At 43.4% G+C, this 22,846-nt stretch overlaps 1 protein-coding gene across 2 annotated transcripts in view; it reads left to right on the forward strand.

The window, feature by feature from the left end:
* Positions 1–22,846, forward strand: part of FYB2 (FYN binding protein 2) — a 62,392-nt gene that overhangs the window by 7,219 nt on the left and 32,327 nt on the right. Inside the window, exons 1-3 of one of the 2 annotated variants that reach the window (XM_084635777.1) lie at positions 7,624–7,750; positions 16,959–17,745; positions 18,952–19,146. In XM_084635777.1, coding sequence (XP_084491903.1) covers positions 7,742–7,750; positions 16,959–17,745; positions 18,952–19,146 — 991 coding nt within the window. In that variant the 5' untranslated portion in view covers positions 7,624–7,741. Of the gene's footprint in view, positions 1–7,623; positions 7,751–16,958; positions 17,746–18,951; positions 19,147–22,846 lie in introns of those variants that run through there. The other variant, XM_084635776.1, reaches the window with a different exon arrangement.

Genomic DNA, 22,846 nt, shown 5'->3' on the forward strand with positions numbered 1-22,846 from the left:
AGAGATTCAAAGGCCCAGAATAAAGAATATTCCTAGGGTTATCTGTTTCTGTTTTGGTCTATTTCAAGGCCCCAAAGAGAACAATTAAAGGGACAGAACCAATACCAACTGACCAATCAGAGAGTAGCCATAATGAAATATATTTGCCAAATGCAGTTTGTGTGCACCCTATGAAGTGTGTTTGTGTGAAACATTAATTGAATTGAATCATTTCAAAAACCAAATAAACTCCTAAATTTTAAAGCCTATGAGTCAGGGAAATTTGCTGAGTAAATGATTGGCTCTGGATAGTTTGCACACCTCTAATAATAATTAATCCGTATTTATACTGCAGGTGGTAGTAGTAGGCTTTTATTTGTTATTTGTATTGTGGTACTGCCTAAGAACTCCAGTCATGACCCAGAATCTACTGTGCTGAGCATTGTACACAGAACAAAAAGTTGGTCCCCTGCCCCAATGAGTTTACAATCTAATATCCACACTAGGCAGGCCAGTCATCATGTGTCCTGCTGTTAATTCTCTAATTGTGTTAATTTGCAATTCACTTTGGATTAAAGAAATACATTTTTATTGCGGTGAGGTTTGGGGAAGGAAAGGAAGGACTATTAAATTGAGTCCTAATCCGCTTTGGTTTTTTTATTCCCTGATGTCTCCATGTAGTTTTTTTAAACATACTGTCTTGAGTAAATTCTGTGATGTGCCCCCTTTAAAAGGGCCTTAAAGGGGGTTGACGTGCCCCCATTGAATACCCCATCTTAGGCCATGTCCCAGCACCTTAGAGCTGGTGTAAAAACTCTACCCTGGCTTCCATTTCCTGGGAGTACCCCACGTGCACTGCACTCCAGCTACGTGGTATTGATATAATGACCTATACAGGGCCATTATACGATGGTGCCATTTAGAGCAACCTGAGGGTTGCTCTACATTGTGTTGGGGGGCCAAGAAGACCCTCAGCCTGGGCCAGAATTCAGGAGACGTAAATGTATTTTAAGGCCACCTTTGCCGCCACCTCTTTTTTTCTGTCCAAAGGATAATTTGGCCTTTTCTTTAGAAGGCCATCTTAAGCAGCCTGCCTTTCTTATGTCCATGAGATGAAGTGATCGGTCATAACCCCCCAGTTTCTCGAACAGTAGCTTCCCCAAAAGGACTCAGTCATTACCTGAAAACTCCAAATGAGGCTGTGAAAGAAGTCAACACTGTGAGAAGTGTCATTCTTGAAGTTTTTTTCCTTATGATCCTTTCCAAGAAAAAAGTAAACACCTGTGTGTGCAAAAGAAATGTGTGCGTGTGTGTAACCAGGACCTTGTTGAAGAAGCCACAAGTTGATACGTGGAGGATTTTCCAAAAGGCCTAGAGCAGCTCTTAGTAAAAGTCTTTGTGAGAAGAAAAAACTTCTAAATATCTCATTGATATTGTGAATGGAAAACAACACTTTCCTTTCTCAGCTTTTAAAGTGCCTTTTTATCCCCATCAGTCTTCCTAGTCCCAGGTAGGGAGCAGGAGGGATATCAGATCTTTTAGTCTCTCTTGCTCTCCCCACCCAAAACAAAAGTCATAACATGATCCTCCTTATACTGTACCCCCACCTAACAATGATCAGTTAATGATTTAATACAGGCTGAACCCAGCCAGCCCGAACAAACATGAGTGCACAGAGCCTGATTGTCTTCTCACTCATTCTGATGTGACTGTGTATGTGTATATTCAGGACCTGGCCCTGAATACTTTCCCTTGAGTCTACATGCCACATTAATAGAAGTGTTAGGTGGAACAACCCAAGGGGCAATCAATCATCTCCATTAAGAGCCTGCCCAATTAAGAGAAGAGGCCGTGCAAACAAAAAAGCCTGAAAGTATTTTAAGACTTACAAATACAGTTGTACCAGTGAAATTCTCTTGCAATTCATCTGTATTTCTGATTCTTTTAATCTTTCTTTGGAAACGTCTATATTTAAAAAAATCCAGAGTTTGAATGTCACAAGTGGCTTGATTATTCATTTGCACCATTAAGCAGCATTTATGCTACTGTTTCCTGACTAACTCTTTGGTACTGACACACAACTCTAGACGTGCACCAGGAGTACTCCGAGCTCAACAGGTTGCAACCCACCTCTTTTGTTTTTGCACCCTTTTCATAACACCCACTCCTTTCATCAGCCACCTCCTTTGTTCCACATTAGCCCTTCCTACTCTTATCTTGGGGCCATTTCCATAATCCTCTCCTGCTGAGGGTGCCAGCTCGCTGCTCCTACTGGTTCCACATTCCGTAAAAGGTGGTTTTCTGGTCCTGCCTCTCTCTTGGTGGACCTGAAGCCTTTCACCTGCCTGTGATCTGCCATTCTGCTTCTCCGCCTTTAGACTCCAGGTGCACCTGACTCTCCCAGTGGCCTTTGCACTGCCAATGCACTTGAAGGTTTCTAAGAGAACATTGGAGTGGAAAGCATCTCCAGTCCTCCCCTGTCCTGGCCCCATCCATCCTTTCCAGATCTAGGGAACCCCATCCATGCAGAAGAGATTTGCAGGCATGGAGCAAACATACCTTCACACATGCACAGTGAGGTGTGTTTCACAGTATTTATACCTCATTTTGCTCTCTGCTCCCTGGTCTCCAGTGTTTTGATCCCTAAGGCAGTAAAATTCTAGATAATTTTCTTTCATTTTCAGCACAAATATGCAGTATATTTGTAATATTCTCTCCTATTCTTTATTCGCTCTTAGCTGTGTGATCTGAGCAGAGTACTGGTTTGAAGGATATGCTGCTGCTGAGAAGAAATACTTGGTTTCACATGAACACAAATCTGAGTTTGCCTTCATTGGATTGATCAAACTGTAGCTGCAAATAAAGCTTGTAATTAAAGCAATGAGGTGATACATCTCTCTGGCTTATCAATGACTCTACTCTGCCTTTTAGAAGACTTTAGTACTAAGGCATATAATGGATGTTATGCTCAACCTACCTTAAGGGCAAGATGCAGCTAATAAGCATCTTGCTTCTGGCTCAAACTAACATGTACAATAGCACGCTGGCTTTTTGTTTTCACTGAGACCAGTGTACAATGTTCCACCCTAAAAGCTTCACACAAGCTTCTGAAGAGCCTAGCAAATGCAGCATGATTTAACGGTGTGGACATATGTCACACAGCCTAAGCAACTTCAGAACATCCAGCCACCTGTATGGCCAGCCCCTAAATGCCACAGGATCTGCTGCAGTAGCCCAGCCAGCCCATTCTCCGGCACACTGGTGCCATTAAAGTTAGATCGTCCTGAATGAATGCAGTCAGGGCTTTCCTTCTACCTGATGCACAGGTTTCAGGAAGGCTGGAATGGGGTTTAGTGAAGAACAGAGAGAAATGGATCTCTACTTGGATTTGAAAAAATAAATGGAAGGGCAGGGTACTGCACTCTCAAAGCGCATTATTGTTGAGTTGTACCCCAAAAGCAGTATCTGTCTATAGTACATACAAAGAGTGCCATCTACTGGCACATAGGGATAAGATCTGCATTTTGTTTATAAATATGAACGTCCCATAAAGTTGCTGTCACACTGCAAGATCACTTTTAGCTGAGTAGATGTTAACCGCTACTGTACAGCCCTGGTCAGTTCTCTTCTATGATATGCATTCTGTGGGCTTAAGGAGAACATTGACTTCTCTCACTGAGAAAGATAACAGTCGCCAATCAGTTAAAAGGAAAAGGAGAATTCATGAGTGCTGGGGCAGTTAATTCTCCAATTGCTGGATTAACAAGTCTTGTTCCTGGGAAAGCTGCTCTGAAGAAAATTGGCTCTGTGTTGAAACAAAAGACAGAACCCTCTAGGCCATTCTCTAGGGAAGATATATCCCACGAAAACAGAAGACAGGCGTGTCCCTAGGACTCTGATAAATAGCTCACTAAGAAGCAGAGATACCTCACTATGAAATACATTTAGACTTGTTAAGAGGGGATGTTTGTTTGTACTAAGCTCTGCTACCTGGTGAGAAGGAAGAAGCTCTTTCCTGCTGGGGAAATGTCTGCTGTCATCTCTCTGATGGCTCTTATTTATGCTCGAGGAGGAGTAGTCATGCTGTCTGATTTATAATGGATAGGACTGGTGGACTGATGAAATACAATATCTGTACCCTTCATTTTTCCTGCTGGTAAAGAGGAAAGGATTGGTGTCAAAGAAAAGGCCTGACAGAGCACCATGGAATGGAAATAAGATGTCCAAGGATAAGAGCACAGGATAGATTCAGGGCATCTGGCTTCTAGTCCCAATTCAGTGATAACTTGTCTTGCTGTGCATTCCATTACTCCTCAGGAAAATGGATATAATTGATAAGTACTTAACACCTGTATAACACTTTTTACAAGCAGTAATTAGTTAATGGATCCTCCCAGGTCTGTGTGGCATAGGTGGTATTTTACAACCAAATCTTTCCATGTCTTGGACTGTGTACCTTGAAGCTGGGAATTCACATACTGATTAAACCATCTCACTTTGGGATTGGACTGACACACGTCTTTCTTTATGCAAAAATAAAGGGTACCAAAGGGGATTGTGGTAAGAAGTTAGCAATACAAAAGGCATGATGCATGCAGGTGAAGTACTAAAGCAGAGATGCTAATGCCATGGGGAGTTCTGCATGAGTCAGACAATTTGTCCCTACAAATGTAGAACCTCCTAGAGCGGGGCAGGCAACCTTTTTGACCCGAGGACCACATTGGGGTAAAAACTGTATGGCGGGCCAGGTAGGGAAGGCTGTGCCTCCCCAAACAGCCTGGCCCCGCCCTCTCCCACTTCCCACCCCCCTCAGAACTTCCAACACCCCCCCCCGCTCCTTGTCCCCTGACCGTGCTCCCCCCCCAGGATCCCACCCCCTAGTCCTTGTCTGCCCCCTGACCCCTAACAGGCCCCCCTGGATTCTCACACCCTATCCAACCCCCTGTTCCCCAACCCCTGACTGTCCCACCCCAGAACCTCCGCCCCATCCAACCACCCCCTGTCCCCTGACTGCCCCCCCGGACCGCTTGCCCCCCACCATGCACGCCACCACCCCATTACCATGCTGCTCAGAGCAGCAGGAGCTTGCAGCCCCGCTGCCCGGACAGAAATACGCTGAGGCAGCAGGGGACGGACGGCGGCTAGCCTCCCCAGCCGGGAGCTCAGAAGCCGGGCAGGACCATCCCGCTGGCTGTAGTTTGTCCTAGATAGATAACAAGTGGGAGTTTTATAACCAACAGCATGAGGGGTAAAGTTTGGCTAATGCTGAACACTTTTGAAAATCCCACCCAATATATCTAGAAGGGTCTAACATGAAGGGGCAAATGCTGCTTGTCCTACTCATCAAGAATTCCCAATGACATTAATTGAAGTCTGGCATTAAAGGGAAGTAGGGGTCTAATGGTTAAGGAGAAGCACTGTTCCTAGGTAATACGCACAATTGGAATTCTGTTTCCATTTAAAGAAGTTTTTAAAATAAAGTAAAGCCCTCTGATTAGGAGGCTGCATGTCTTGTGCAGAATCAGCAATTCAGGAAACTTCTGAATTGCATAACTGATCCTTCTGTACCCTTAACTCAGAGTATGTGAGCTTATGACGGGGCTAGATAGACCTTTAGTCTGACCCAGTATGGCTGCTCTTATGTTCTTATGAGTCCTGGGGATCCAAAAAAATCAAATATGGGGCCTGATTTTTTCAGAGGAGTGAGAAACTGCAGCTCCTCCTGCTGACTCCAGCTGGAGGTGCACACGTTCAGCTCTTCTGAAATCCAGCCCCCACATGGCAGCCCATAAGTTCTCCTGCCTGCCATGAGCCATCATTACACAGCTCATCCACGGAGTGAGGGTGGAGACGAGAGATCTCATGGGGGAAGAGCATGATGCCTCAGAAAATAGCATAAGGCTTTCTTGTACAATACAAGAGTTTTTGGCAAAGGCCACAACAAAGATTTGCAGAACACTGCTGAGGTTCAGAATTAAATGCAATAAGAAGGTATAGTGCTTTCCTCCGGCACCACTCTGTCTGTTTGTAGTGATATAACCCAAGGCCTTCAGCAAATGCAGGGCCTAATCACATCAGCCACACTATCAGAGGCTCGTTCACCTGCACCTCTACCAATGTGATATATGCCATCATGTGCCAGCAATGCCCCTCTGCCATGTACATTGGTCAAACTGGACAGTCTACGTAAAAGAAAAGAATGGACACAAATCAGATGTCAAGAATTATAACATTCAAAAACCAGTTGGAGAACACTTCAGTCTCTTTGGTCACTCAATTACAAACCTAAAAGTGGCAATTCTTTAACAAAAAAAACCAAAACAAGACTCCAACGAGAGACTGCTGAATTGGAATTAATTTGCAAACTGGATACAATTAACTTAGGCTTGAATAGAGACTGGGACTGGATGGGTCATTACATAAAGTAAAACTATTCCCCCCCTCCCCCAAACATTCTTGTCAACTGCTGGAAATGGCCCACCTTGATTATCACTACAAAAGGTTCCCCCCTCTCCTGCTGGTAATAGCTCACCTTACCAGATCACTATCGCTACAGTGTGTATGTTAACACCCATTGTTTCATGTTCTCTGTGTATACAAATCTCCCCACTGTATTTTCCACTGAATGCATCCGATGAAGTGAGCTGAAGCTCACAAAAGCTTATGCTCAAATAAATTTGTTAGTCTCTAAGGTGCCACAAGTCCTCCTTTTCTTTTTGCAGATACCGACTAACATGGCTGCTACTCTGAAACCAGTATTTAGATTGTTAGCTCCACAGGGCAGGGGTTTACAGGTTCTTAAACAGAGCAGAGCATGTTGCTGGCTTTTTTTCAAATTGTTAGCAGCAGCAGCAAGAAGATAGGAAACTGTGCTGAACTGTGGCAAGCCAGCCTATGTTTGAAAATGGATCTACCTTGGTGTATGGACACCTTTTGAGACTTAGTTTGTCCCCTCACTCACCCTGCCCCCAACTCTCTACTGCTCACTCATAGGCCGTCCTACTGCCCCCATTCCCTAATCAGGGTACTCCTCTAGAACCCTCTTACCTCTCAATCTTGTCCTTCCCATACACCAACTGAAACCTTCCACCTAACCCCTAAACTCCACTCCTGATTATTCCCAACACATCTCTTCCTTCTGCATCCTACCCCTGGCTCATACACAAGCTCTTTGCAGCTGGAACCTCACTCATACACCACTGATAACTCCTGCCCCCAGACAACTCACCTGCCTTCCACCCCCTCCCTCTAGTCTCTGCCCTGCCCTCACATAAGCTCTCTCAATTTGGCAGACAAATGCTGCCTAGCGAGTGGCTCCATTGCAGAGCGCAGGTTGCATATCTGTAGTGCTGATCCTGGGCTGCTTCTTGCCACTTCAGAAGCGGAGGCTGTGAAAGGTCCTGAGGTACCATAGACAACTATACAACTCACACTGCCCCAGGTGTGACCCTTAGACGTTCTGAACAGGGAGGTCCATCTGAGTGAGGCGGAGCTGGCTCCAGGTGAAGATATTCTGCACTCCACGCCCCTGAGGGACTGGAAAGGGAGGAGCCAGGTCTGGGTGCTGCAGGACTGGTGCTCAGGTGTGCTGTGCATGCCCCACCTTCCCTTGGCTTTTACTTCTTCAGCTCTCTGCAGTGTAATTGCTAACAGCTGCTGGGGAGAGAGGACGTGAATCTCTGTAAACGCTGGCTGGAGACAGTGAGAGTAAAATATGCTACAGAGCTGAGCTACTCTGTGGCTGTTGGACAGCTGAGAAGATATGGAAGTAGTAAGTGTTGTTTTTTATTGTTGTTGGCTTTGCAATGCTAGGGCTAATGGATATTCCCCTGGGACATGTTTGCTGTTTGACTTTTTCTTGCTCTGCTTTATAGTTTCAGGTGATTGTCTTTGTGACTAGGCAACAGGTGTGGAAATAACTTCTGAGCATTGCCTGAGGAGGGCATCCCAGACAGCCTGGCTGCTCTGTGTTTCTTCTGGTTAGCTGGGGTCTCTTGTCCTGCTCCTATGGTGGAAACTTAAGGGGCTGGGGAAGAAACTTCAGCTGCGGGTGTTGTGTTCTCCGTTAACAATGCCTGTTTCTCCTAGTTCTGATTATCAGCCTGTACTGAGCTCCTCTTCTCCATTTGCATCTAAGCACGGGTGGATTTGCAGGAAAAATCTAGGTAGCTAGTTAACAGGTGATGCACCTCTTATTGTGAAATAGAGCAGTCCGGGAAGTATGTGGCAAGTTTTCAGCTATCTGTGTTGAGTGTGTCGTGTAGGGTCAGAGTGCAGTTGGGATCCAACAAGACGAGCTCCTTTGATCCATTTTCTGTTCAGACTTCACCAACCAATAACTTTCACAAAGGGGATTGCAGTTCTTTCTCTCAAATCTGTCATGTGTACTGTCTGAGTGAGGTTATGGTTTCTTAGAGCAAAATATTAAATTGCCAATTATCCTACATGTGTATAGATTTCAGAGTAACAGCCGTGTTAGTCTGTATTCGCAAAAAGAAAAGGAGTACTTGTGGCACCTTAGAGACTAACCAATTTATTTGAGCATGAGCTTTCGTGAGCTACAGCTCACTTCATCGGATGCATACCGTGGAAACTGCAGCAGACTTTATATACACACAGAGAACATGAAACAATACCTCCTCCCACCCCACTGTCCTGCTGGTAATAGCTTATCTAAAGTGTTTTTTGGAGGGGGGTGAGAGAACCTGGATTTGTGCAGGAAATGGCCCAACTTGATGATCACTTTAGATAAGCTATTACCAGCAGGACAGTGGGGTGGGAGGAGGTATTGTTTCATGATCTCTGTGTGTATATAATGTCTCCTGCAGTTTCCACGGTATGCATCTGATGAAGTGAGCTGTAGCTCACAAAAGCTCATGCTCAAATAAATTGGTTAGTCTCTAAGGTGCCACAAGTACTCCTTTTCTTCATGTGTATAGACTGGCCTAGCGAGATACTATTACCAGCACCAAAATCCCCTAGCTGTTCCTCTTTCTTAGACAGATCCTTTGTTTTTCTTTTTTCTTTTTTTTTTTTTTTAATTGGGAGGTATTTATATTGGAATAGCAATTTATTTGCAAGGGGAAAGTCAGTTCCCTGGCTGTAAAACATCAATAGCTTTCAAGCCTGAGAATGTCGTGTGTTTGTTTTGTTTTTTTTTTTTTTTAAAGTTGGTGTTGTACTTGCTAAGCGTATTATGACTACAGCAGGGCAAATAATTCACTGACTACTTGCTGCAAGTTTCTGGTAATCTCTTAAATATAGTGACTTGGTGAATTCTCTTTCATTGCCTGACTGGCTCTAATTTATAGCTAGCTGCCTCTGACCACAGCCTTGAGCTCTGTTATCTGCTCTCAGAGGGCTGACATGGAGACTTGGTATAGAGGGACTGCTAGCTTGGATCGAGAAATGTACTTATGCATTGAGGTGCTGCTTTGTTTTAAGGCTGCACTGAGGTTAGCCACATGGTCCATCTGAGTATGACTGACTGTTGTCACACAGGCTGAATCTGTGCAAAGGGTTTGCAGTGAGTGTTGGATCCCCTCTGATCAGTCAGGTTTGAAATTATCATGATTCTGACCGGAGGATATTTATATAGCTAAAAGGCCTGTGAATCTTACCAGGACATCTCAGTTCTACTCCTTTCTCCACCCAACATTCCCTGGAAGTCCAGTGCCCTTTACCTGTTTGGGCACCTGGTGGTCCTGGAGACCCATCTCCCATTTTGTATCTTTTGGAGACAGCTCTGTACCACTCCTGTGGCTCTTGGAAGCCCTAGGAAAAGACCTATCCTCACCCAGAACAGGCAACTGGAAAGGAAAATACATCCTTTACCCCCTGCAGCAGTTTTATATTGTCAAGTAGGGGAGCGGGGGGCTTTACTTCTAAGCTCCTCTGATGCCTGGAATTGAAGCTCCCTAACTCTGTGAATGCTTGATTTCCAGGGAGCCCTGAGGCTACTGTTAAATGCCATTTAAATTAATACGTGGGCCAAAGGTGTTAACATAACCTAGTTGAAGAGCAACATTAAGCCGTTTAAAAGAAGGTTCTGGTTTGGTGTACAGCGACCTCAACCTGCATAGTACGATGGCAAACACCATTAAAAATCACTTTAACCCAGGGGTTGGCAGCCTTCGGCCCGCAGCCCAGCAGGGTAATCCCCTGGCGGGCTGCGAGACGTTTTGTTACGTTGATCGTCCTCAGGCACAGCCCCCTGCAGCTCCCAGTGCCCGCGGTCCGCTGTTCCCAGCCAATGGGAGCTGCGGGAAGTGGTGTGGGCCTCAGGGATGTGCTGGCTGCCACTTCCTGCAGCTCCTATTGGCTGGGAACAGTGACTCACAGCCACTGGGAACTGCGGTGGCTATGCCTGCGGATGGTCAATGTAAATAAAACGTCCCGCGGCCCGCCAGCAGATTACTCTGATGGGCTGCATGCTGAAGATCGCTGACCCCTGCTTTAACCTTTTTTTATTAAGGATGAAGAAAAGAAGGGAAAACAGTGAAAGCATTTGAAATTAAGATATTAAGTAAGGCTTTAATTTTAACAACATCTCTTGTTCCCTTGCCCTTACACTGGAGAGTTTTTGTTTTTAGAAGGAAAGCTGCCCTTGTTTGACGGTCTCTTAGATGGTGTGAAAGACTGTAATAACTGTCCTTGTGAGGAAAGAGAAGTTAGCTGAGATGGGCTGGAACTGTTGCTGTTGAAATCTAATCCTGTATCCTAGAACATACTGATGAGAGGGGAGAGAAAAGAACATCAAAAGCAGAGAAAACAGCTTCTGTCTCTGGTGTTGACTCGCATGCACTTTCAACCTCGCTGCTGGTGAAACACCGACCCAGCCCATGGCCTTATCGGTCACACTGAAACCTGGTTAACTTGTAGCAGGACTGGGTTGCTTAGGGCATTGCTGTTGCTTCTTTCTGGTCATGCTGCTGTAAGCTTGTTGCAAAAATGTTGTCTTAAGCAGAAGGAACGAGAATAGAAATAAGGTGAGGCAGGAAAAGTTTGCTGGGGGTCAGAGGAGAGATACAGGGTCACATCTCAGGTGGTGGGGTGTGTCAAATGACTTCCTTTCTGGCCCAATTTGGTCAGGACATCTCAAGATTAGGGTGAAGAAGGCTAGGAGTCCTGGGGGGACAGGCATGGCAGCAGCCATAATGGTGAAGCTCACTCCGGTTGCTGATTTTGGCGTGGAGGGGGGGAAGTCTTTCCTTAAGGACCCCCAAAAGGGAGTGATGGATGGAATATCCTGTAATTATTTTGTCTCCTATTCAGGTCTAGTTTCCAACACCTCAATTCTAGTTCACCATTTCTAGTTCCACGCTCTTCTTATTTACCCAGCATGGTCTTAACGCAGTCCTTGAGTTCTGTCAGCGGGCCTCTTCGTTTGGACTGATTCATTCTTTATCTGCCTTCTGCAACTCTTTCCACCAGCATTTGTTGTTTTATAGATTATTGCAACATCTTATGAAATTACATTCACTTTTTACAATTGAACTCCCAATTAGAGTAAATTTGTAGTTATCACAATAGTACCATGCTAATCTTTGCAGGTTGCTCTCTGCCTGCGGTGTTTTCCTTTCTTACCACATAGGGTGCTTTGGTTGCTATTGTAGGGTGCGCTTCAGGCTATTTCCTATTTCTACTCCAGAAATTCATGGGGATTTGGGGAGGAAGTGACCGCATATTGGGAAGAACCTCAAGATACCTGGTAGGTTGGTAGGGGTGGAGGGCCACCATGGATTTCATTGTGAAACTGACCTTTCTAGGATTTGTCTAGCTAGCATGTGCTTGCGTCTCTTTACCTCTGCTATTACATTTGAGGTTCGACAATGTCCTCGTTCACTTGGTCTTGTTTTCATAACAGGCACCCTCCTGCATGGAATGTTAGATCTGCTCAAGTGTTATAACTTTTCATAAATAATTTGCCCAGCTCTAGTACGTATGGTCGTGCCAAGTGTGCCTTTCTTAGGTCTGTGTTTCATGGGCATACAAAGTGTAGCAAGTGCCAACTACCTGAATCTGACCAGGTTTGTGATATGTGTTTCCTTTTCAAGAAGTGTGGGGAGGGGGAAGGTGGGGAGAATTGGAGAGTCTCTAAAGTACTATGGCTGTAGTTAGTCTAGAAATATTATAAAGCTTTAACAACATCTGCACTTAAAAATCGCTCTTCCTTCCTAGATCCCATGTCTGCAAAGTGGGGGGGAAATAGCAGTTCAGCAAAGAACACAGACACTTAAAGAAGCCAGGGTGAAACTAGATAATCTGTCAATTAATTAAGCAAAGTGAATTATAGTTGCCATTTCAAGGCAAGAGAAATAACCTGAGGGAAAGAGGGATTTGTATTCACATCCTTTTTAATTAAGGCAAGGGTGGGGAGAGGTAGGACACAGAACAGAAGACGGAACCGTTAACTCTTGCCATCCCATTTTACCATTAGGTGGTTAACAAACAGGTGTGGGTTTAATGAACTATGTACACTGTACCAAAGAAGACCAGTCTTGTCTAACATGCGGATTGCATTTATAAGCACAAAAATACTGGTTTCCTCATGTATGGTTGCGTATGTCTCATGTATTAACCAGTTTCTCATTGGTACCATTAAACACCTGAAATGCATTTAAGGAGCTATAAACAGTGTTAAGTCCTTCAGGTGTTGCTTCAGTATACACAGCTGCTTGGTGCCCCTGCAACAGAAACAATGGCACCTGATTTTGTCCCGTTGTCTGTTTGGTGTACGTGTGGCTCTCTGTGTGGTGACTTGGACAGGGGGTGAGTCAGTTTTTCTTTCTTTCTGGAAATCTCCATAATAGACTAGTACGGCTTCTTATAGTGAATCACTCAGCTGGCCCCAATTATGAAATATAATAGAAGCAATTCACTCTCCTCTGCGAGTAGGTTCTTTACATCATACGCTGTTATGTGAAAGTAATATTACTGAAAGGGGTTATTCAAGAGAAATGCAGTGTTTAATAAATTGTGCAATTAAATACAATTCAGTAAAACCTCAGTATGCTATTCATCTGTTCTGCCTTAATGTTAAGGGTCTAAACACTTCCTCTGCCCTGCCCCCACCCTGAAGAAGGAAGTTGTGTCCTAAATTATTTTTTCCAATTTCCTCATTAGACAGGTTCTTGTGAAGTATCGCAATTCTTTGCATTGAACTAAATAGTTAACCTGGTGCAGTGCACCTAATGTAATCATGGTATATAACAAGTTTTATAGAGCAGTCCAAGTCCAAGGACTTGAGTAGCTCATAAATTTGACGTCCGGCTTTCTTTAGTTTTACTCAGGACTGAATTCAAAAAGTGTATTGCAGATAAATATCACAGACTCCTTATTTTTCATCATAGGACAGCAAAATGCCTGGGACAAACCTACAAAGTTCACTAAACTTTGCCCACACCTTTTTTTAAAATTTAAATTAAAAAGTTCGGGGTTTTTTTTTTGTGTTTTTTAATGTTAATGTTTCAGGCAAATGTAGAAAACTGACTTTTACTGAAAATATATTCTCCTGCCTGGATAACTTGCCTTTCCTACCCCGTGTTATGTGTTTATCTGGCACGCTGAATGAATAGTGGTGTGTCATAAATATAAAGGGAAGGGTAAACCCCTTTGAAATCCCTCCTGGCCAGGGGAAAGGTCCTCTCACCTGTAAAGGGTTAAGAAGCTAAAGGTAACCTCGCTGGCACCTGACCAAAATGACCAATGAGGAGACAAGATACTTTCAAAAGCTGGGAGGAGGGAGAGAAACAAAGGGTCTGTGTCTGTTTATATGCTTGTCTTTGTCGGGGATAGACCAGGAATGGAGTCTTAGAACTTTTAGTAAGTAATCTAGCTAGGTATGTGTTAGATTATGATTTCTTTAAATGGCTGAGAAAAGAATTGTGCTGAATAGAATAACTATTTCTGTCTGTGTATCTTTTTTGTAACTTAAGGTTTTGCCTAGAGGAGTTCTCTATGTTTTTGAATCTAATTACCCTGTAAGATATCTACCATCCTGATTTTACAGGGGGAATTTCTTCATTTCTATTTACTTCTATTTTTATTAAAAGTCTTCTTGTAAGAAACTGAATGCTTTTTCATTGTTCTCAGATCCAAGGGTTTGGGTCTGTAGTCACCTAGGTAAATTGGTGAGGCTTTTTACCAAACCTTGTCCAGGAAGTGCGGTGCAAGGTTTTGGGAAGTATTTTGGGGGGAAGGACGCATCCAAACAGCTCTTCCCCAGTAACCAGTATTAGTTTGGTGGTGGTAGCGGCCAGTCCAAGGACAACGGGTGGAATATTTTGTACCTTGGGGAAGTTTTGACCTAAGCTGGTAAAGATAAGCTTAGGAGGTTTTTCATGCAGGTCCCCACATCTGTACCCTAGAGTTCAGAGTGGGGGAGGAACCTTGACATGGTGATTATAAATCTGAGGATCAAGGAAAGTGTTGGAAATCTGATACAAGTTCCATGCTGCACTGACCTGAGATAAAAGAATGAGTGAATTACCACTTATTCTAACAGGTTTCAGAGTAGCAGCCGTGTTAGTCTGTATCCGCAAAAAGAAAAAGGAGGACTTGTGGCATCTTAGAGACTAACCAATTTATTTGAGCATAAGCTTTCGTGAGCTACAGCTACATGCATCCGATGAAAGCTTATGCTCAAATAAATTGGTTAGTCTCTAAGATGCCATAAGTCCTCCTTTTTCTTTTTGCGGATACAGACTAACACGGCTGCTACTCTGAAACTTTTCTGAGAAGGAGACTCTAGAAAGCTAGTCTGTGGGTGGACGGGTATTAAGTGCCCTGGCAGCAGCAGGCACACATGACTGTGTTTCATGTCCTTAAATAAAATAGTTTTCTTAATGTCAGTTAGCTTGTATCGTTCCCAGCACTTACCTCCATCGGCCCCCTGCCCCCCACGCTTCATTGAACTGAAACAATTAGCACTTGAAAAGTACTAGCTTATGAGGTGTGGAACTAGTGATGAGTCAGTCTTCATTTGGGGGCAGATCAACTGAAATCAATGGATCTATGACCAGTTTACACCAGCTCCCTTCTTGTTTTCCTATTTGGTGTATGCAGCTGCCTTCTTACCAAAAATACATCCTGGTGGATGTGTATACGTGAAATTTGCTCTTGATTTGAAGAAATCTTTTGGCTCAGCTGCTGCTTGGTTAACTATGTCTCTCTGGTAATAATAGTGTGTCCATCTGTCTCAAAACTCCCTCTAGGACTCTCCTTTCACTGTGCTGTCATTCAAAGGGGTCCCTGAATCCCAGTTCTCATCTCCACCTCCCTCATTAGTAATGACTCCTAAGCCCTTGTCTCTCACCTCAGCCCTGATGGGGTGTGGTCTGAGTGTCTTCTCATGCCATTGGCTTCAATGGAATATTGGTGTGTTCGGCACCTTGCGGGATGGTAATGAGTGTAACCAAGCAACTATCTTCCAATCCGCACCTATGCGGGTCCATATCCAGTGTACCTGTAGCTGTGTCGATCCCAGGATATGAGAGAGACAAGGTGGGTGAGGTAATATCTTTTACTGGACCAATTTATGTGTGTGAGAGAAGTGCTTTCCAGCCCCACAGAGCTCTTCCCCAGGTCTGGGAAAAGGACTGCCAGCATCACAGCAAAATGCAGGCTGGAACAGCGACTTTAGAATAAGTAGTTAGCACCTATGGTAAGGATCTGTTGGAGGTAGAGTGGCCCATTAACACCTCTGCAACAAAGGGACAAAAAGAGCAGGTGAGTGGGTTACAGATTGGATTTATGGCATATTACAGCAGTATTTCTGTTCAGTCCATGATTTTTAGTGTTTAGCAGACGATGAATTTCAGCTTCCAGGCTCATCTTGTCTTTTGAAAGTGTTGTGCAGGTTTCCTTTGAGGATGCAGTTTGATAGGTCAGATTGCTTTGCAGAAAGCGTTCGTCCACAGGTGATAGGCTGATCTTTCCTGTGTAACAGCCGTGTTAGTCTCTATTCGCAAAAAGAAAAGGAGTACTTGTGGCACCTTAGACTAACCAATTTGAGCATAAGCTTTCATGAGCTACAGCTCACTTCATCGGATGCATAATAGTTTTATACACACAGACCATGAGAGTTTTTTTTTTTTCATGGTCTGTGTGTATAAAACTATTATGCATCCGATGAAGTGAGCTGTAGCTCATGAAAGCTTATGCTCAAATTGGTTAGTCTCTAAGGTGCCACAAGGACTCCTCATTAATAGTGTAGTGATTGTCTCATTTCACCCACATAGTTATAGGGACACCGCATGTTGTGATAGGCATGTGTAGGATCCATGGATCTTGAAAAGTGTTGATCATTGTAGCAGTGGAGATATATTGTTCTGGCAGTGTCTCGTGCCACTTTGCATTGCTGTGTTGTGGGGAACCTGCCGCTGCTGCTGATCTTGGAGAGGTTGTGGTGGTGGTTGAGGCCAGCCAGAAGTGGGGTTTGAGGATGGGGTCCCCACTGAGTATGGATTGTGGTTGTTTGATTACCCCACAAGGATTCCACTGTGAGGTGACAACTAAGTGTGTCATCAGAAGGGATTTTATTTTTGCACTGAAGCAAGTTCTCTTGGGGTATTTGCATGGCCTGTTCCATGATTTGATCTACTTCTCTGGGGGAGTGGCCTTGTTTGGCAAAAGCTTGTCTCTCTCCAACAGAAGTTGGTCCAATAAAAGCTATTACATGACCCACCTTGTCTCTGTGGCTGAAAGTCACTCTTTACTCCTTTTGGAGACTGTGTAAGTCGAGGGGAGGGGTTTATGCTGAAGTAGCTTGTCTAAATTTAAACACATGAGACTTAATATTGGTCTTCTGTTTAGTTTTGGGTGAGCGGTATGGTGTTTGCACCCTTTGGCAATTCATGTAATGTTTTTTGTAAATGGCCATTACATTTTAATCCACTTTTCCACCAAATGAACCGTCTGGACTAATTGCCTCTTTGGAGAATGCCAATAACCTTTCTGCTGCTTTTCCCCACCTTTAGGAAGGCATAAGTGACTTCAGAGCACTCAGAGCTAAATTTCAAAATGATGCCAATTTTTCAAATACTGTGTCACAACCACCCAAGAAGCCTCCTGCAGAAGGTGTACATCTACCAAGCTCCAACACTAAGGGTGTGTCCAGTCCCAGAATCCTGAACCAAGGAAAAGTGCTGGAGTCTGAACAAAAGAGAGAACAACTTGGTTTTGCTGTGCATAGCTCAGAGCTAATGCAGGCCAAACCTTTAATATTGCCTAGAGTCAAGCATGGCAACTTGTACCTAGCAGGGAAGAATGAAGATACAAAGAATAAAGCTTTGGAGGGATCCCTTTGTGGAGATGCACCCCCTAGAGGGGATTCGCAGAAACCCTGTCCAAATTCTTGCATTTATCAGCAGGCAGCTGTTAATGCACATTCGGAGGAAGGACTGTTAAACTCCTTCCATCATACTCTGCAGATCTGGGAAAGTGCTTCAGCTCAGAATGACAGAAAGTGTGCAGTGCTGCCATCGTGTGTAAGTGGGAATCCTTCTGCTCAGCCAGGGGTTCTGAACGCTGCCCTCGGAGCAGAGAGCAACAAAATGAGAAGTACTTGCTCCTTCCCAGCACTGGATTTCTCTACCCAAAAGAGATCTCTCCCAGACAGCAAAATGCCTGTACTGCCCCAGTCTTCATCACCTCCCCGTCCATCCAGAGGTTACAAGAGCACCGAGCAAAGCCCTAAGGTGACTGGATTCTCTCAGCCTGCTTATGATCCACACAAGCCAAGTGAGACCTCTCAGTATCTGAAAGGTAAATCCAGCCTCTCAACATTTACGTGGTATTTATATGGCATTCTGCCAGTTTTGAGGCTCAGCTATGAAAACTTTAATGCAGATCCAAAAGAGAGAGCATATAGGATCAGTTTGGATGGGTACCTACATGCTGCAGAATTGAACAGGAGGCTCCCAGAGAGAACTCTCTTCTAGTGGTGCTTCGCCGTAGCAAGATATGGCGAGAACTGATATGTAGGGGTGCACAAAACTGACAAATAATTTTGGTAGGAAAAGAAAGGAAGGTGAGTAACTGGCTAGCTAGGTCCTTTCAAACTCGGCTGGAGGGGCAGAGGACTGTGGGGTAGGGGGCGGGGTTCAAGTTCTGGAAACAAGGTTAAGGGGGAAGAATGTGTTTCATTTGAATCAGTTTGCCTTCCTTTCAGTTTGCCTTCCTTACACCGAACATTGGACAGGCTGGATTCTTATGCCATGGTATTCATGTTTCATATGCTCTGCAAAAAAATTAAGGGATTTATTTTCTATAAAGCTAACTTTTGAGTAAAAATGGAGCTGGTTTGAATCCTCCAATCTGTACATTTCCCCCAACTTTGGGAAGTTCAGGTCCAAACTAAGAATGCGCTTGCTCCCTTGAGCAAGAAACATGCTACCAAGGAGGTATTGAGCAGCAAGTTCATTTTATCAGCTTCAGATTTAGTGCCAAAATATTGAAAAGATTAAATCCTTAGCCCTGCCTTGAGTACAGGGGACTGGATTAGATGACCCTCTCGAGTTCCCTTCTAGTTCTACGATTCTATGAAATCCTGTTTACTCTGGAAAGCTACCTTATTGGAACTGCATATTTAAAAAAGTTATACTGCTGAAGTCTAGAAAATGGAAAAACTTATTGGCACAGAAAATTCAATTTTGTTTAACAACAAATCAAGAAACAGATCACTCTCAAATGTGGCTCCATTGTATAACACTCTGAAGAAACAGAAAAAGAGCCTTCTGCTTTCTTACTACTACTTACTTCTACTCCTTCTATAGCACCACTGAAAAATCAGGCCCCACACTGAGTCAGTGTCTACATATAAAATGAGAATAGGCAAATTTTAACTGGGAAGGAAACTGTTAGACATTCCTACCAATTTTTGCCAATTTATGCACACAGTCCTACATGCATTTTTTACTTGAAATGAGAAGTAATAACTGACTCTCTCCTTGTGGCTCTTATTACAAACAGCATCAGAACCTTTCCTCCATCAAGCTGGTACGGAAAGACAACTTGATGTCAAAGATAGCAAGCCTCCAAAAGTTAAACTACTTCCTTCAGTTGAATCTCTTGGTTCCCCTCCAAAGAAACCTCTAAGGCCCCCAAAAGTGAATCTCTGTGCCTTCTGGCAGTCAGCTCCGCATGTCAACAGAAAAAACAAAACAGGTAAGAGATTTTTTGTCTTGGTTTTCAACCAGCTCTGCTAGAAACTCCTTTGATTTTAAGTTTTCTGTCAGAAAATGCCATTTCATCAAAGACCTTGTTTATGCGACACTCCACCATGAGCTACTCACTGCCTCGGAAGGCAGTCCGTGTCCACGCTCACTGGTGTGTTGGGCAAACATGGCAGTGAAAGGCTCTAGCAGGGGAAATTGTGGGGAAAGGCTCCTAAGGGAGCTGCCAGAGCCTTTCCCTATGCTTCCCTGCTGTAAGAGCCTTTCACTGCAGTGGGCACTGTTTGGGTATGTAGGGTATACACCCCGGGGCTGAGGCGTATAGGGCATTCTACTCACCTAAGACATGCATTACCATATACTCTGCTGTTTATACCCATGCTATCTGGGCATGTAGCATCTGCACTCTACCAGCCACTGCAAGTGTATACCTACCTTAACTTGAAATGTTTTGTAGGAACAGGGTGGATTTTTTTTTTTAAAAGACCTTTTGGATGGAAAGGGAGTCAAGATTTTGTTTTGACAGTTTTTTTGGGAGGGCTGGGGTTTCAGATTCAGAACCAAAATCAACTTAAAATTTCTCATGGGACAGAGGCCATTTTCCTACCAGCTGTAATTTCTAGGCATTCTTTTATAATGACTATTATTGCTGACAACTGCAAACTAGCTGCTCAAAATGTGAGCTGATTTGTATCCCTCTTTTGACTATTTCAATGGGAAGTTCCATAAACTTCTGACAATACAGCTGTGGACATGCACAATGAAATCAGTAGGAGTTGGTGCATTAATCTTTTTTTCATTGAAATTCAGTGGTGAAGCTTTAAACCCTCAAATGTTGAGAAACAAAACTTTTTGTCGGGGTAAACTTAACTCACTGGAACTGTATGTGTGGGATACTATGGATTACTGACTAAGTTTCTTATCTTACATCTGCACTTGGATGTAGTGGCATGATTCCCATCTCTCATTGAGCTAGCCTGTTAAAAATAGTAGTGTAGCCATTGTGGTGTGAGCTAGTTGCCTGAGTGCAAATGTTCCTGGACTCTGTGTGTGTGTGTGTGTGTGTGTGTGTGTACACACTCAGGGTGGCTAGCATGTGCTATGCTGCTATTTTTAGAGCACTAATTCAGATGAGTGCTAGCACAAATATCTGCAGAAAGTTGGGAAACCTTTAATACCATTCCCACAAGAACCCTAGGTTGTCTTGCATTTTCTGACTTCTAATTACATTAAAATTATAACCTATTGTTACGTTACTGAAAACTTTTGTTTTAAAACTTAACTTATACCCTTTTTTTTTTGGCCATCTCCCTTTGCTGGTCAACTATTTATCTACAGAAAAAGACCATGGCCATACTAGGTCAGACCAATGGTCCATCTAGCCATTGGCCAGTGCCAGCTGTTTCTGAGGGAGTGAACAGAACGGGGCAATTTATTGAGTGATCCATCCCCTGTCGTCCAGTTCTAGCTTTTAGCAGTCATACGTTTAGCAACATCGATAGCATGGAGTTGTGTCCTTGACCATCTTGGCTAATAGCCATTGATGGACCTGTCCTCCATCCATGAACTTGTCTAATTCTGTTTTGAATCCAGCTATCCTTTTGGTCTTCACAACATCCCCTGGTAATGAGTTCTACTGGTTGGCTATGCCCTGTGGGAAGAATTACTTCCTTATGTATGATTTTTAAACCGGCTGCCTATTAACTTCATTGGGTAACCCAGAGTTTGTGTTTATATGAATAGGTAAATAACACCTTCCTCCTTCATTTTATCCACACCACTCATGATTTTTATAGACCTCTATCATATTCCCCCTTACTCACCTCTTTTCCAAGCTGATTAGTACCAGTCTTTTTAATCTCTCCTCAAAGGGAAGCTGTTCCATGCCCCTCGTGATTTTTGTTGCCCTTCTCTGAACTTTTTCCTATTCTAATATATCTTTTTTTTTTTTTTTTTTTTTTTTTTTTGAGATGGAGCAACCAGAACTACAGGAAGTATTCAAGGTGTGGGTGTACCATGGATTTATATAGAGGCAGCATGATATTTTCTGTCTTATTATCTATCCCTTTCCTAATGGTTCCTAACATTGTTAGCTGCTTTTTTTTTTTACTGCTGCTGCACATTGAGCAGTTCAGAGGACTATCCATGATGACTCCAAGATCTTTCTTGAGTTTAAACAACAAATTTAAACCACATCATTTTGTATGTATAGTTGGGATTGTTTTCCAACGTGCATTACTCTGCACTTATCAACATTGACTTTCATCTGCCATTTTCTTACCCAGTCATCCAGTTTAGTGAGATGCCTCTGTAACTCTTTGCAGTCTGCTTTGGACTTAACTAGCTTGATTAGTTTTGTATCGTCTGCAGATTTTGTCACCTCACTGTTTACCCCTTTTTTCCAGATCATTTATGAATGTTGAACAGCACTGGTTCCATACGGATCCTTGTGGAACTGCTGCTATTTACCTCTCTATTGTGAAAACTGTTTATTGATACCCTTTGTTTCCTATCTTTTAACCAGTTACTGATCCATGAGAAGACCTTCCCTCTTATCCTGTGACTGCTTAAGCACCTTTTGGTGAGGGACCTTGTCAAAGGCTTTCTGAAAGTCCAAGTACACTAGATCACCCTTATCTACATGTTTGACACCCTCAAAGAACTCTAATAGATTGGTGAGGCAGGATTTCCTTTTACAAATGCCATGTTGACTCAATATGGGGATAGTTGAAATCCCCCATTATTGGGTTTTCTGTTTTTTGTAGCCTTTCTAATCTCCTTGAGCATTTCAAAATCCCTGTCCTGGTCAGGTGATCGGAAGTGTATATTCCTACCACTATCCTCTTGTTTAAGAATGGAGTTTCTATCCATAAACAGTCTATGGTACAGTTTGATTCATATAAGATTTTCACTATAGTTGACTGCTTTCTTTCACGTATAGGGCCACTCTCCAACCTACTCTGCCATTTCCATATATATTGTAGCCTGGGATTACTGTGTGCCACTGATTATCATTTGTTCCATCAAGTTTCTGTGATGCCTGTTGCATCAAAATCCTCATTTAATACCAGGTATTCAAGTTCCCCATCTTAATATTTAGACTTCATGTGTTTGTATGCAATCACTTATGAAGGCAGACAACTAAATATTGACCAATTTTATGTGATGTAATTGAATGGGATTCTTTTTCATTTGACTCATTTCTTTTCAGTCTCAACTATAGGCCTGGCTTGATCTGAGTAATTGGAGGTGGGTGAGGCCTCGTTTCTTGGGAGATAGGATTAGGGAGGTAAATGAACTAGTAAGCTAGAAACAGAATGTCTGTACTAAGATGGGGTGGGGAGGGGGAACACTTGAGGAACCATTTACAGTGGGTAAATAAGCCTGGAATATAAGAGGGGGGGAAAAATAAGTCATGCTTGTACAGAGCACAGTGACCAAGCCAATCCATAAATGTATATAAAGGAAGAGGTTTGCTGTGTAACTTTTGGATATTTGGTATGCCCTGTACCCATCCCCTGTGCTTCAGCCTGATCAACTCAAGTGTAGTTTAATTGTATGCAAACACAGAAATTTCAGTGACATGTTTTGAAGTCTAACTGAGTTCTTGGGAACGGAGTGGGTAAGGTCTTGGAGGCTACTGAGTCAATAGGTGGTGGGGCAGCTTCTAAGACCCTATCTGTACTTTATCA

This window comes from Lepidochelys olivacea (genome assembly GCF_965140295.1).
Source record: "Lepidochelys olivacea isolate rLepOli2 genome assembly, chromosome: 8".
Taxonomy (NCBI): Eukaryota; Metazoa; Chordata; order Testudines; family Cheloniidae; genus Lepidochelys; species Lepidochelys olivacea.